The 15235-nt window shown below is 37.5% G+C and overlaps 4 protein-coding genes and 1 non-coding gene across 6 annotated transcripts; 2 read left to right on the top strand and 3 right to left on the bottom strand.

Annotated features, from left to right (window-relative positions):
* Positions 1-28: 28 nt before the first annotated feature.
* Positions 29-900, top strand: LOC17897055 (serotonin N-acetyltransferase 2, chloroplastic). Its single transcript, XM_006304726.2, has one exon. The coding sequence runs from the start codon at positions 195-197 to the stop codon at positions 783-785; it is 591 nt and encodes a 196-aa protein (XP_006304788.1). The 5' UTR covers positions 29-194; the 3' UTR covers positions 786-900.
* Positions 901-1323: 423 nt separating this feature from the next.
* Positions 1324-4418, bottom strand: LOC17897419 (chaperonin 60 subunit beta 4, chloroplastic). Of its 2 annotated transcripts, none has more exons than XM_023788824.1 (13): positions 4214-4418; positions 4019-4144; positions 3787-3924; positions 3605-3700; positions 3274-3516; positions 2953-3187; positions 2677-2846; positions 2429-2506; positions 2289-2360; positions 2108-2212; positions 1913-2005; positions 1761-1853; positions 1324-1662 (listed from the first exon to the last, which is right to left on the bottom strand). In XM_023788824.1, exons 1-13 carry the CDS (start codon positions 4376-4378, stop codon positions 1444-1446), a joined length of 1833 nt encoding a protein of 610 aa, XP_023644592.1. In that variant the 5' UTR covers positions 4379-4418; the 3' UTR covers positions 1324-1443. The 2 variants fall into 2 exon arrangements, with proteins under 2 accessions (XP_023644592.1, XP_023644594.1); XM_023788826.1 differs by having other exon boundaries at positions 4019-4140; positions 4214-4305.
* A 911-nt stretch (positions 4419-5329) lies between these two features.
* Positions 5330-5416, bottom strand: LOC111828824. The gene has a single exon (XR_002832584.1). It is a non-coding gene; the product is annotated as a small nucleolar RNA R160 (small nucleolar RNA).
* A 2585-nt stretch (positions 5417-8001) lies between these two features.
* Positions 8002-10393, top strand: LOC17900632 (transcription factor bHLH76). Its single transcript, XM_006307524.2, has 8 exons — positions 8002-8743; positions 8816-9010; positions 9105-9170; positions 9259-9327; positions 9438-9509; positions 9600-9737; positions 9844-9931; positions 10019-10393. Exons 1-8 carry the CDS (start codon positions 8162-8164, stop codon positions 10039-10041), a joined length of 1233 nt encoding a protein of 410 aa, XP_006307586.2. The 5' UTR covers positions 8002-8161; the 3' UTR covers positions 10042-10393.
* Positions 10394-10596: 203 nt separating this feature from the next.
* On the bottom strand, positions 10597-13618 carry LOC17899534 (phosphatidylinositol 4-kinase gamma 5). Its single transcript, XM_006306930.2, has 2 exons — positions 13402-13618; positions 10597-13010 (listed from the first exon to the last, which is right to left on the bottom strand). Exon 2 carries the CDS (start codon positions 12796-12798, stop codon positions 10900-10902), a length of 1899 nt encoding a protein of 632 aa, XP_006306992.1. The 5' UTR covers positions 12799-13010; positions 13402-13618; the 3' UTR covers positions 10597-10899.
* Between the last annotated feature and the right edge of the window lie 1617 nt (positions 13619-15235).

Below are 15235 nucleotides of genomic sequence, written 5' to 3'. Positions count from 1 at the left end.
ATCCGATTTTATTTTATTTCCTCAAAATCAAAGAGTAAAAAAAGCTAATAACGTTCTCCGTTTATCCACAGCCACACACACAAAACACACACTTTATCCCAATTCAGGGAAGAAAAACAACTCATCCCTTTTGTCTGATTTCATAAAATCGAAGCAAAAAAAATCGACACTTTAACAAGAAATAGTGTTATACCATGCTTCTCGGAGGCACAATCTCCACTCCTCCAGCTTCTCTCCGGATAAGGTCCACCTTAAACCCACAAAACGCAGTCACACAGTCATCACAAGCAGCGTTCCCAGCTGCAATGCAACGACAACCACCAAGCTACTCAATCAGCGACGAAGACCTCAAGTCAAGAGGCTTTCTCCTCCGTCGCACCGCGGAAGGACTAAATCTAGATCAGCTGAATTCAGTATTTGTAGCCGTAGGATTCCCACGGCGTGACACCGCAAAGATCGAAGTGGCGCTGGAGCACACAGACGCGTTACTATGGGTGGAGTACGAGAAGACGCGGCGGCCTGTGGCGTTTGCGAGAGCGACGGGTGACGGAGTATTCAATGCGATCATATGGGATGTGGTTGTTGATCCGTCGTTTCAAAGCTGTGGGCTTGGGAAGGCGGTGATTGAGCGGTTGATTGAGGATTTGCAAGCTAAAGGGATCTGTAACATTGCTCTGTATTCGGAGCCCCGAGTTCTCGGGTTTTATCGCCCGCTTGGGTTCGTCTCTGACCCGGATGGGATCAAAGGAATGGTTTTTATACGCAAACAGAGAAACAAGAAATGAAAAGTTTCAAACTTTATAAATTTAATTTCGTAAAATTCATAGATTACAATATCTTTTTAACAACACTTTGGTGTACAAGCTGTCTCTTCGTCTTCAATAATCATTAGTTCGTTCAGTTCTCTGTACGGATTCTGCAGAGAACTAAAAAAAAGTTAGCATTTTTGAAACAATTGTTTGAGTTTGGTTGAAGATTTGCTTTTGAGGAGATTTCAATTACTTGATTTTGATGGTCAAGAAGAAGCGGCTTTGGCATGGTGGAAGAAGGCGACGGAGCAGAGGATTGAAGCGATGAGCGCGAAGAACCCTAATCCGACCATTAGAGAGATTCCGGCGACTATCAGATCCATTGCCGTCTGCAAGCTTATGAGCATCATCGTCGTCTTATTCTCCTCTCTTTGAATTTTATCAGCTACAATAGGATCTCTTGTTTGGGGATAAATTTACTAATGATTCAAAGTTAGAAGTGAAGCCTCGCATTGACACGTTTATGAGATGACCAGAGCTTATGACATTTAGCGCAATTTCAGAGACCCTCGTGTATACATACGTACACAGATAGATATATATACACGTTGAGTAATGTTTGGAGATAACATTAAATGTGACTTCTCATGTTAATGTATTTTTCTATAGTAAGAGAGTTTTCTATGACTGCTTCCTACTTCCTTGGAAAGTGGCTTCGAGTTCTTGGCATGATTTGAGGAAATCTTGGCAGCTTTCTGTCAGGGAACATGGAGGAGGTAGCTGGAGGAGAAGTAGGCAGTGGTGGATTAATGATTGGTCTGGGTTTGATTTCTTTTATCTCAACTACAACACAATCCGATGTAAGAAAGGTTTGAGCCACTGATGCAGCGTGTTCCAAGCAACATCTCACAACCTGTGTTTCAGTTTCCAGACAAAAAAAAAGCTAAATGAGAAGGTGAAACTTAAATCAACTGAGGTCAATGCAGTGAAACTACTTAGTTATGTGGTTACCTTGGTTGGATCGATTATACCAGCCAACATCAGATCTTCATATTGATTCTTTGCAGCATTGTAACCGTACATAGTGTTTTTGTTTGATAAGACCTGCATATTTCAGAGTTAGTTATTAGAAGTTAGGGCTGGTTCTAGATAGCTGACATTACCTTTTCTATGACGATGTTTCCATTTGTGCCTGCGTTTTTGGCTATGAGTCTTATGGGGTAGCTCAGTGCTTTCTTGAATATGTCAGCTCCAATCTGCATATAGTGTTACAAGAAAAATAAAGCATCTTCTAGGATTTTAAGAAATGCTGATTGCTATATTGTGATGTTCCACTTCCATGGACTAAAATCAAGTACCTTCTGTTCTGTGTTGTCAAGGGTGTCTTTGATTCTGTCCACTTTTGTAGCCAGTCGCAAGAGGGCGCAACCGCCACCAACTACAATCCCTTCTTCAATTGCTGACTAAATTCTGAGATATCAGATTTCTTGGACTCACAATTTCTGAACCATGGGAATCACATGGTTTGACTGGAGTTACCTTGGTTGCATTCAGGGCATCTTCAACCTTTAGCTGTTTATCCTTCAACTCAACTTGTGTCTGTGCACCTACCTAAGGCCTTTGGAAGTTAGTTCAACATGATCAGATTGTTTTTTGGTATCAGTGCTTTACAAAGTCACCTGGATTATAGCAATTCCACCAGATAATCTGGCTACTCTTTCATTGAGGATCTTCTTCTGAAAATTCTCCTCGGTGTTCTGAGTTACACATAAAGATCATATGAAGACAGGAGCATCCACAAATGGTGAGTAGAAATGTCATCTAACGTCTTCTCAATTTATTTCAGGTTCTAGTTATATATAGTGCCTTGGGGAAAGTCATTGGTTAACAAAACGAGTAAGACATGGATGATGGATGATAGAAGGACCTGGATAAGATTTTTAATCTGAGTAACCCTTTCTTCGACTGCTTTCTGGGTGGCTCCATTTGTAACAATCAGTGTTGAATCCTTAGTAACAAGAACCCTTTTTGCTGTTCCTAAGACCTCCTTTCCAGCCTTTTCTAGGCTCAGTCCCATCTCATCTCTGATCACGGTAGCTACGCAGACAGAATAACCCAGCGATTCAGTACTAACAGTGGAAAAGTAATACTCAAAGCAAAAGTGGCGTATGTTATGCCTTGTGTGAATATGGAATTTGACTACCTCCAGTAAAGATTGCAAGATCATCCAAGCAGTGACTCTTGCGCTCTCCAAAGGCAGGAGCCTTAATGGCTGCCACCTTCAAGTTACCTTTTAGTTTGTTCCTAATAACAGGAGCAAGAGCGTCTTGTTCGATATCTTCGGCAACTATAAGGACTGGAAATTCCTCTTTCACAGCAGAATCCAATATCTTGAACATATCTTTTGGATTTGTTATTTTCTTATCAACCAAAAGCAGCTAAAACAAACAATGCAGGTATATTCTTAGCCATTGGTATTCCAAGCAAACCAGAAAGAAAAAAACTGAGAAGTCTTGGTTCAGACCTTGCAATCATGGAATTCAGCTTCCCTCTTCCTTCGATCAGTAACAAAATATTGCGATAAATAACCACGATTAAACTGCATTCCTTCCACAATCTCAAGATTGTTCACGAGGTATCTTCCTTTCTCTATTGTTACTACACCAGCCCTCCCTACTTTTTGAAAAGCATTGAAAATCATGTTTCCAACTTCGTAATCATTCCCCGCACTTACTGCTGCAACATCAGCAAGCTCATGATCTTCAATCTGCAAACACAAGGTTCGCGGTTTTCTATTAAAGTCAGCTCCATTCTCATTCAGTACTCTCAAGGTTTAAGAGGCATGGATCTTTCACCTCTCTGGACATTGACTTAAGCTCTAAAACAAGAGCTTTAGCGGTTTTCTCAATACCACGGGCAACTTGAATAGGATTTATTCCAGCAGAAACCACCTAAAGACAAGGAATGAGACAGGCTCACAAGTAGAAAGCGCATATGGTCATGGATGATCCAATTGGTCATAATGGAAATTGTATACCTTAATACCTTCAGTAATAAGGCCATGAGCAAGAATAATAGATGTAGTGGAACCATCACCCGCAAGGTCATTTGTCTTGGCACCCGCTTGCCTCACAAGTTTCACTCCAACATTCTCTAAAGGGTCCTCCAATTCAATCTACACCACAAAATAATAAAAAAGAAGAAGCTAATCATGGTTTTGGCATTTCATCAAGAAAGTAAAACAGAAGAAATACAAGGAAATGAGAAACCTCTTTGAGAACGGTTTCACCGTCATTGACGATCTTGGGAGGTCCGTACTTGTTCTGCAACACCACGTTTCGTCCCTTTGGACCCAATGTCACGCCCAATAGCTTAGCCACCATATCTGCACCTGCCTTCACCACCATTTTCCCCATAAGAAAACGAAATTCTGTAAAAAGACTCCAAGATAAGAACGAGAAAACCTGAAGCTTCTTGGTGACAGAGCCATCACGGTTAAAGTGAACTTCTTTTGCAGCAGCTCTTGCTCTAAGGACAAAATTCGAAGAAGAAGAAGAAGAAGAAGGCTTTTTCCGGAAAGTTCGATCAGCAAGAGGCAACGCAGAGAGTGCAGCCTGTGAGGAAGCCATTGCAGTTAAACCGAGCAATGACTACAAACAGAACTATCAGCTTCTGTGAGTAACAAGATTATAAGGTGGGAAAACAATGTCATATCTCTTCGTATTCTTTTGGACTTTTGTGTTGGACCAGTTGTAGACTTGTAGTTTACCAATTTTGTTGGTTCGGGCCCAAACAGAATGAGGAGCGTAACCCATATAACACTACTCGATTTAATTTTTCAGGTAAACCAAGATACATTAGGAACATGTCTCAATTAGTCAGTCATTTGCAAATTTTTCAAAGAATCGTCGGATTCTACAGTTCCATTATATAATAAGGTCCCGTATGAATAAGTCTTTGTCTTGTTATTTCAACTGATGTTGGAGATGCTTGTTGGGTCTCGTATGAATAAGTCTTTTTTTTTGTTCTGATGTTAGGTGATTCTTGTTGTATCCTCCCCGTTACAGAGAGGCTTGAAATATCTCCAGTGAAGGTATATAGGAGTCAATGGCCATCTCTCGTTAAAGGTTTTTTTATTCTGTGTCTAAAATAATGCGTCTATATTATGTTAACGCACAAAATGACCAGTTCAAGGCAGTTTTATTGGTGCACTGTAAATTTTGCTCAATTTTTTAATGTGAGCTTTTAACATTCAGATTCAACAGATTATGTAAAGCAAGATTTCAATTGTCATCACTATCATAAAAGAATTGAAATGCCAAAAACAAACAAATATATCTTCAAAAGCTAAGCCATATATCAAAGCAGAGTGCTAAATATGGCATGGAAAAACTCATAGAAGAAACATCATATAGCACCATGCTCGTGTAGTCTGAAACATTAAAACTGTTAAAACAGACTATGATTTTCTTAGGTGCTCATCAAACAAACTTGAATCATTCTCAGGAAAAACAACACCAAACAGGAAAGAAAAAAAAAACAAATACAAAACGGATCGGAACAAAAAAAATAGAAAACAGAGCAATTCAGAGAACTTTGAAGGTTGTATAATAATTATATCCACATGAATTATGAATTCAGAGGCTAATTTTCTCATCATCAATGCTCTGTTTCCTTCCAATGCAATCAACAAAACATTATGTAATGAGTTTCAAATACACTAACACCAACACAACATACCAAAGAAAATATATATATTCTTATTGGCCAATACGCATTTCTGAGAAGCTCAACTACTGAACATCCCCAACAAGGAAACGTAAAAGCCAATATATTGCACCAATTGAGTATTCCCTTTTCTCGAATTTGTTCCTTGCATCTATAAAAACTCGAAGATGCAAGGGGCTATACGGTGCTTTACACTACTATTGCAATTACAAAAAAAAGATCCAACCTTTCTTCAACAGAAGAGAAGTGGGTGAGCAAAAAAACAATAAACTTTCTTATACGATCCTAATACAATAAATCGATGAACGATGATATTGTTGTTGGCGGCTGTGTTGGATTAAGGGAGGAGGGTTCAGAGAAGCATTTATAAGAGAAGACAGCAACTTGGTTGGTTAGGTTAAGAACCGGGTCGGGTTTTTTCAATTTTAATTGTTGATTATTTACATTGTTTCTGTCGTTTTGTCATTTAAATAACTAGGGACTACCATGTCGTTTTTTACTGTTGATGGTTTAAGAAAAGTTGAAGGGCCGCGTTGGTATGTTACTTTTGGGCCGAGTCCAATTACTAAATATTTATGGGGGTATGAATGATTTTTGGAAAAAAGATGGCTGGCTACACCAACTATCGAGCAATGTATGGTCACACATGCCAAGTATCATATTGTATACTCAACTACACGAACTAGATGTATTGCATGACCACATGCATCAACTATACAACGTCATTTAGTCAACACCATAGACATAAAATTCTGGTACACCGGTCAACTGACTCTGGCGTTGACCGGTGTTGACTCCGGCGTTGACCGTTTTTGACCCAAAAAAAATTCCAAACTTTTTTTTATTGTTAAAAAAACTAAAAACTGTAATTATTTTATAATGAATTGTTATGGTTTTGTATACTTTGAAAAATATAATCTTAGGAAAAAATTGTAACAATAATTTTTGTATTTAAGTAAATCACATAATAAGTTAATGGTTTTGATTGACAATGTAAAAATAAGTAATTCCTTACTAATTCATAAGTTTTTCCAGTTTTAACTTAGATTCTAATATCTTGAGTTATTTTACTATTAGTTTAGCTATAAATTTAAAAATAACTAATTATAATAAGAATGAATACATTAAAGATATAAACAAAACTAGTGTTTAGATATTGAATATATAAAAACAAAATCAATATTTTTTTAATTAGTTTTTTATGGTTTTGTATAATGAAAAATATATAATCTTAGGAAGAAAATTGCTATGATGATTTTGTATTTAAATAAATCAAATAGTAAGTTAATATTTTTATTAACAATATAAAAATAAGTAATTTCCTTACTAATTCACATAATTTTTCTAGTTTTAATTTAGATTTTAGTATCTTGAATTATTCTACTATCTTGAATTTTTCTAGTTTTAATTTAGAGTTTAATATCTTGAATTAAATACAAAATCATCTTCGTCATTTTCTTCGTAAGATTATATTTTTAATAATATAATATCTTGAAAGCGGTTATAGTTTTGTATAATTAAAAATTAAAAATTAATTCTAGTTTTTAGTTTTTTTAACAATAAAAATAAAATTATATAAAAAAAGTTTGGAATTTGTTTTTTGGTCAAAAATGGTCAACGCCGGAGTCAACACCGGTCAACGCCAGAGTTAGTTGACCGGTGTACCAGAATTTTATGTATATGGTGTTGACTACATGACGTTATATAGTTGATACATGTGGCCATGCATTACATCTAGTTCGTGTAGCTACGTGTACAATATGATACTTGGCATGTGTAACCATGTATTTCTCTATAGTTGGTGTATTCAGCCATCTTTTTTCCATGATTTTTTTTGACAAATCCTATAGTACTTGATGAGAATGGGATCAGTAATTGATCTTTATATATTGACTTTTAATTAAACTAAAATGTACGATTGTTACTTGTATTAAGGATCAAGGAAATCTTGAAAGATATGGGATTGATAGATAACTTCATCTTCAGTTTGAGATGTTGCTTCAGATTTGTTGAACTCACTGTGAAATACTATATCACTAGCACATACACAGCAACACCAGCACATACTATATCACTATCGTTCAAAATCTTGACTAATGGCATGTAAATGCTGTTATTCAAATCATTTTCTTAAATCACACTAAAATTATAATGTTCGTGTATGACTTTATGTTTAGTGATATCATAAGAAGCTCTGCTTTTAATGGAAGCGTGGTTTATAGGTATTCAGAAACTTTAGTTATTCACTTTTTGTTTTTTGTTTTTGGTTTCCTTAAACTTGTTTTTATAAGTCTCCATCTCTAAAAAAGACATCAACTCTCTTTCTCTTTATTGCAGCAGAAACAGAACCGAGTTCAATAAATCTTTTGGTAAGATAATATAACTGTTACAAAATACTATTTGAAACTTTTGTAGAGAAAAGTGGCACAGAATCTTAAATTCTGACACTTTTTACCACAAAAATAATTATTCTCTTTCTGAATTCTTTTTCATTTTTTTTCTTTCTCTCTAAATTGAGTTCGTACTTAAAGCATGGTCCTTTATCTTCCGTTGACTGATTCAACCACTCCTTTTTCTTAACTCTCGCTGATTTGCTCACTTCAAAACTCCCTCAGTGTTCTTGTGTAAAAAAAAACATATGAGTTTTGTTTGATAAAAATTTGAGCTTTACTAAATTAGAAGACATGGACATGAGTGACAAAGACGAGTTTGCTGCTAAGAAGATGGATTTGGATTGGAGAATCTCTGTCTCTAACCCAATAGTTTCGTACCCTCCGGAGAATCCAATGCCGGGTCCTTCTCAGATGATGGATTCATTCAGGCAAAACCTTTGGCATGATGGTGGTGGTTTCAATGTCCACACAGACAGAGGCACCTCTTCCAGAGGTAATGTTGATAGACCTGTTGAAATGGGTTGGAACATGGCTCAGTTTCCTGCAGATTCTGGATTCATAGAGCGTGCTGCAAAGTTTTCGTTTTTCGGATGTGGGAGTTTTGGTGAAATGATGATGAACCAACAATCTCTTGGAGGTCCACAATCCACTGGCCTGTTTGTTCAGGATACACAGAATCAGATTGGGGTTGCAACTGGATCCAACCAAGTTGATGGACCTCTTAAGGATGCAACTAAGGTAGTGAAAGAAAATGGATCGAGTAATGTATCAGAAGATTCTCAATCTAGTGGAGGCAATGGTCACGATGATGCTAAATGTATGGAAATATCTTCCAAGAGGTTTAACGCAAAGAAGAGGAAGAGGACAGGGAAGGTCAGGATTTGCATTTTGCAGTACTCTTCTGTGTTCTGTTTTGCCTTACGCTGATTATGCTTCTGTTGGTAGGATTCTGAACATAGAGGTCAACAATCTGGTGAAGAAGAAGAAGAAGATAAAAATGAGAAGGATGAACAAAGTCCAAATTCAAATGCTAACAAGACTAATAGTGGGAAACAAGCTTCTGATACTTTGAAGGATGGGTATATTCACATGAGGGCAAGAAGAGGCCAAGCCACAAATAGTCACAGTCTTGCTGAAAGAGTAGGCATTATACTTTTCATAGTTGAATCAAAGGGAATATCCTTCTTTCTTGTTTAGGTGTGGTATATGATTTGGTTAAACTTATAATTTATAGGTAAGGAGAGAAAAAATCAGTGAAAGAATGAAGTTCCTGCAAGATCTAGTACCGGGTTGCGACAAGGTAAGTCCTTGTCTTAGTAGGTGTTGATGTCTACACGTAGAAAGAAAGCTAGTTGCTATATAAATGGAGAGTTGGATTTGTCGTGTAGGTGACCGGGAAAGCAGTTATGCTCGATGAGATCATTAACTATGTGCAATCACTTCAATGCCAGATCGAGGTTTATCTTTGTTTGCTCTTGGAATTTACTATAATCATAGTTTTCGTTCTTAACATATCACTTGATTAGCAATCTCACATTGTGTTAGTTACTTCTTTCATGTATTTCAGTTTTTATCAATGAAGCTTTCGGCTGTGAATCCTGTGCTCGATTATAATCTCGAAAGCCTCCTTGCAAAAGATGTAAAATATATTGGGAACCAACATGTATAATTATTTTGTCATTTGAAGAAGTTTACTTTCATATAATGTTCATTTCCTTTCTCCATGCAGGCCCTTCAAGTACCTGCCCCGATACTTCCCCAAGACATGTCGATGCTATATCCTCCACTATCGCATCACTCTCAAAAAGGATTCATGCAACCAAACATTTCTTCAATGTCTATATTGAATGGAGGATTAATACGGCAGGTATATAGATATTTGGCTGAGCCTTATACCTCAACAACAAACATATCTTTGCAGAATCATTTCTTTCTCTTGCATTCATCTGATCTTGTTACTGACTTTTAAACAGGAAAGACATGGATACGAAAGTGATCAGCATAATGTTGTCCACATGAACCATGAAACTGATACTGCACCTAATCATGAAGACGCAACAGGTGAAAATAAAATCCAGATCCTTTCCTATCTGTGTTAACCGGATACTTAAAACAGCTAAAGCTATTCATGTTAATCTCACCTTACAGCCAACAGGAAGGTGGAGCCGTAGGTGTTTCTTTGTACTCAGCTTTAGTTGCTGTAATAGCCTGAGCTGCGGTTGAGAATTATATTAACTTTGAACAGAAGAGTGAAAACGAAACAGAGGAGGAAGCAGATCTTGTCTTTGTAATCTTAACAGCTCTAGGAGAAAGATTCGAGAGTAAGAATCAACAACATTGTGTAATGAATAGCTGTCTGCTTCTGTTGTGTACATATGTACATGTAGGGAAGAGAAATGCTGATGTTACATATGTTTGCAACGTGACCCACAATCTTCAAACAGATCAAGATTTGCTATGTAGTTCAGCTAGTTTTTCAGAAAACGTGATTGCAATGACCGAGATAAATCGGAATTAGCTCCACTTGACAATCAAATCCTCCAACACCATGGAATCTGATTCTAAGGTCAAGAATCTCAATTTGATGAACGATTGGAACAGGGAAGCTAAATGTGCCGTGCGTGCTCAATAGAAGCCATCATTGGCGTTTAGAGATGTTGACAAGAACAGTTGGAGTAACCTGTGCAAGATTAGCCTTGTCTAAGATGATCAACTTCACTTTATGATTGAAATACCAAAATGAAATGAAGCTCTCTATTTTCTTTTCTTTTTTCCAATCTACAAGTTATTTATATAACAAAAGAGGTTTTAAGAAGTTAAAAAAATGATAAGAAACAAATGACTAATTTCTCTCTGCATCTCTCGAGTCTCCTCCACACTAAAAGCTGAAACGAAAGAATATTTACACTAAATTTAAATCACTCTTCTCTACTCTTTTACGTGTTTCCACCGATCCAGTCTGAGCAAAGCCCTTAGAGAAACGACTTTACACGACCCTTTATTCTGTTTCTTCTTCAGTCTCTGACATCTCAAAACTGACACGAAGTTCCCAGCCTCTGCCTCTGCTTCTGTCCTAAAGTTATCGACTTGCGCTTTTCAAATGCTGGATAAAGCAGCTCCTGATATTTCTCCAGGAACATCGTCCAATCCTCTTCACTCATATCTGCCAGCTTCACAAAGCTAGTGCTTGAGGGGATCTGTTCATCCGCACTCCTATGCGCAGATGATGCATATGCACTTTCCACTCTTGCTCCTGGGTGTTTCTGATACTTCTGGCTCTTCTCGCCAAGAAGAGTGCTTTTGAGAGACATTGAAAGCTTGGTAATCGTCGGCATTTTCTCTATATCATCTCTATCATTCTCTTCCACCTCTTCGTCTTCTTCATCTTCTTCTTCTTCCTCCCCCTCTGTTGTTTCTTCTACCTTTGACAACAGACTACGAGTATTTCCAAAAGTGAGTCCGAGTGGGAATGCTAGTTTTTTCGTAGAATCTGTTGCTTCCTCACAATCTATATCGAACTGAAATTCAACATCATTTCCCAAGTCTGATCTTGGGGACTCAGCTTCCTTCTCTCCTATCAAACTCATAGCCTCAAGACAAACGACTTCAATCTCACTCGGCTCCTCGTCTCCAGGGTGAACCTCTCTAGTCATCATCTCACCAATTTCGGCCAAACATAGACCATTAGCAGCAGCTTCTTTGAGAAAAATTGTGCAGAGAACTAGAACACGGAGACTGGCCTCTCGTACCATTGGAAGTTCCCTTCGCAGCATCTCACAATCTCCAAAAGGATCCAGATTTGCTATATACTTCAGCTCATCTTCAGAGAACGGGATTGATGCCTGTGGCCAATGAATCCACTCAAAATAAGGGTCCTCTAGAGTTTCAGGCAAGCAAAGACCATGATCGATTGGAACTAGCTCCACCTGGCCAAACATTCCATCACCATCTAGTTTCTTAACCAGAAGGTTCCCAGAGTGCCTGTCTGTATTTAAGATTCTAATGTCAAGAATCCCTATACGGTGTACAGCTGAAACAGGAAAATTCGATGTTCCATGCTCGCTAGCATCATAGTCATGAGGTATGAACTGCTGCAAGGAAGCAATCTTGCTCACCAACATCTTCTCCATGGGCTTGCTTGCCTTCACTCCATCGTTGACATTAAAGATAGAGTGAGTAATCTTCACAAGAGCAGTGGGAGGAACATTTGCAAAATGCTCCTTGTCAAGGAGATAAGCCGCAACTTCTCTGTATCCTGTTTCCCCAACCCGTACTGAACGCTTCAACCCAGGTTGTCCAAGCGCCTTACCAACAAAACCTTTTGGGTTATTAGGAGCAAAAGGCTCCTCATCAGTTGGTTTAACAATTGCAACACTCTCTCCACGGCTGTTCTTAAAGTAATAGGCCCCTCCAAGCCCACTATGAACAGCAACAGGATCAATGCCCCTCTTCACTGCTTTTGTAATATCCTTTGCCATTTGCCTCACAAAGGAGAAAGAAACAGAGTTGCCAAGAATTTCAATAGGACTGCTCTCATCTCTGCGCTGCTGAAGGTCAGCCCTCATTGGGGAAAGGCATGGAGTGGATGAACTCCTATGAAAATTGTTCCGAGTTAGAAGGAGAGGAGAATCACGTCTAACAGCAGTAAGATCATTGTTAAGCACCAAATCCCCAAAGGTCAACGAGCTTTCCTCGATGGGGAAATTCAGAGCAACCTGCAACTTCCTTTTCACTGTGTGCGCATTATCACTACGATCCAACTCCAACCCCAGTACACAACCAGTCTCTGTTTGAACAAACACTCGCCTACGACCCACAGGTGACTTCATTCCTACCTTGTTAAAATCACGAAATTCCCCGCTCAAGGGACTCTTTACAAGTGCCACTGCCATTTGCGTCTGAACAGGACTATCAAGCTTACGTGACATGAGTGTGGAGATCAACTCAGCAAAAAAAAACACAGCCTTTGCGACTAAACGATGGCTGCACAAATACGTTCTTCCCAACTTCAGGACAGGTGACTCAAATCCAAGAACAAATATACTCTTTAAGCAGTCAAACGACCATTAAACGAACCAATCCTCGAACTCTAGACTCGTGCTTCCATACTTAAAAACCTAGATGACAGGAACATAACAATCTGCAAAGAATAGAATCAAACACGAGTAAGAATACAAAATCAAAAACTTTAAGACCAACATAGATTCCTGAAAAATAACTAATATCAGTTCATCTATAACTAAGAAAACGGGAAGCAACAAAAGCATTTGATGTATCTTCAACAAAAAAAAAATAATAATAATAATTGTAAATGAACCTGAGATTTATGTTCTTAGTTAAAAAATCAACAACATTGAAACATTAAAACAAATCGATATGGGATTTGAAGGAGTAACTGAAATCTCAGAAATAGAAATCAAATCAGGAAACAACCAAAAACCCTAAGACATCGTCGAGAATCCATTTTCTCTATAAAAAAAAAAAAAGACAAACAAAATCTACAGAAACACGAACAGCAAGAGAAGACTCACCACCAGACTCGACGACGTATATGACCAATGACGCGTCGGCGCGAGAAAGGAAAAAAATAATAAATGAGCTAAGATTTAACACAACCAACGGAGAAGACGAGAAGCTCGAGAACAAAATCAACTCGTAACGAGTCGACTCAGGTAGGTCTCGCTTTGAAGAAGCTGTTTTTTTTTTTCTTTCTTTTTTTCTCTTCGTCCTATCTCTTTCTCTCTCACCACTTACTCAGACATTTAACCTCTTCCCACCGCTTAACCAAAGTGGCTGGTTAAAAACTAACCATGGTTAAAGAGATCCCCTCGAGAAGAAAATACAAAATCAGGCTAAGTAAAAGAGATTTGTGCTCTTTCTCTCTTGCTTCGTAATTTTTGGAAGTGTCTAGAACGGAAGATCAGGACCGTTGGTTGTACATGATATAACGTTGGCGAGATGTGGAGCGTACGATTAGAGGCACCGGCCTTTTAGGAGAATGATGACGTGGACATTCAAAAGTGGATTAGAGCTTTGACGTGGCTTTGGTCAAACAACAAAAACATCTCAATCAACAAAATTTTAGGATTAAAGAGTAAAACATAAATAATAATTAATTATTACCAAAACTACCCTTTATTTTGATAGGACACCAATTATGTTCGCAAATTTGGAAATATGCAAAACAAGTGTCATCAAGTGTGTGTGTGTGTCATTGATGATGCCGACATCGCTAATTTAGACTGACGTATTCTCCAAGTGATTTCGACGTATCTAAAACCAAATTTGGAATGGTTTTAAAGCAAAGATCATAGAAAGCATAATCGTGGTCACCTTGTTTTATTCTTGTCGAAACACCATTATCTGATGTTTCCATCATTAGACTAGACAATTACTGCAAATGTATTGACTTAAAATCATTGAAAAAGAGACTTATACATTTGATATACTGTATATCGGTATTTTATTTTATACCAATGAATATGTGCGACTCATAATGTTTTTTTCGACTTCTTTCCCACAATTTCACTTTGCGTGATGGAAATTTGTGTTTGTTATTTAACTAGAAAAATTATATCGAGACTACTGAAAAATGTATCGGATAAGCTATATAATTAACTAAGCTAGGCTCGACATTACATAATTTCTTCAAGAAATTGTTATACTATAATGTTTTTCTTGTGGGGTTTGCATGCATGCATCCTTAAAAACGTGATTCCTTGATTTGACAAAAAGAATCCTTAAAAAAACCTCTGAATCTGATTGGCACAAAAATGTATTGTACGATCGAACGTCTATAAAATCAACTACAGTTCTCTCTTACAACTCGCATCTTATTATAATTATCATTAACATCTCTGAAAATGGCCAAACGACGACGAATTATATATGTTTTCCTACATTAAAACTATAAGTGGATATTTCATATGTCGTATGTGTATATCGGAATCAAAATAAGAGAGACTAGTGATGGACCCGCATGTACGTGCGGGGTTATTTTTACAAAATTACGATTTTTTAAGTAGATGCTATTTTGGTAAAATTTTGTTATATGAGTATATTTGATAAACTATATATAGACATACAGTTGTAAAATATAGATATTGTATTACATAATACAATTTTAAAATTATTTAAATGAAAATGATAAGTGATATAACGTGTTTATTTTTTAAACTAATCAAAACATTTCTAACTGTTTGCTTAGACATGTTAAATCGGATTTGGGTTTAGCTTTAGTTTGAATTGTTTTATGTGTAGTTTATAATGGAAAACCCGTCATGTCCCTTTCCGTCTCGTCCTGACCCGTCCCGTCCCACCCCGCCCCGTCCCGTCCCGTCCCGCCCCGTCCCGTCCCGTCTCATA

The sequence above is a fragment of the Capsella rubella genome, unplaced genomic scaffold (assembly GCF_000375325.1).
Source record: "Capsella rubella cultivar Monte Gargano unplaced genomic scaffold, Caprub1_0 scaffold_1, whole genome shotgun sequence".
Classification (NCBI taxonomy): domain Eukaryota; kingdom Viridiplantae; phylum Streptophyta; class Magnoliopsida; order Brassicales; family Brassicaceae; genus Capsella; species Capsella rubella.
Note: the sequence above shows the minus strand (reverse complement) of the source record. Positions and strands in the feature narration are given on the sequence as shown.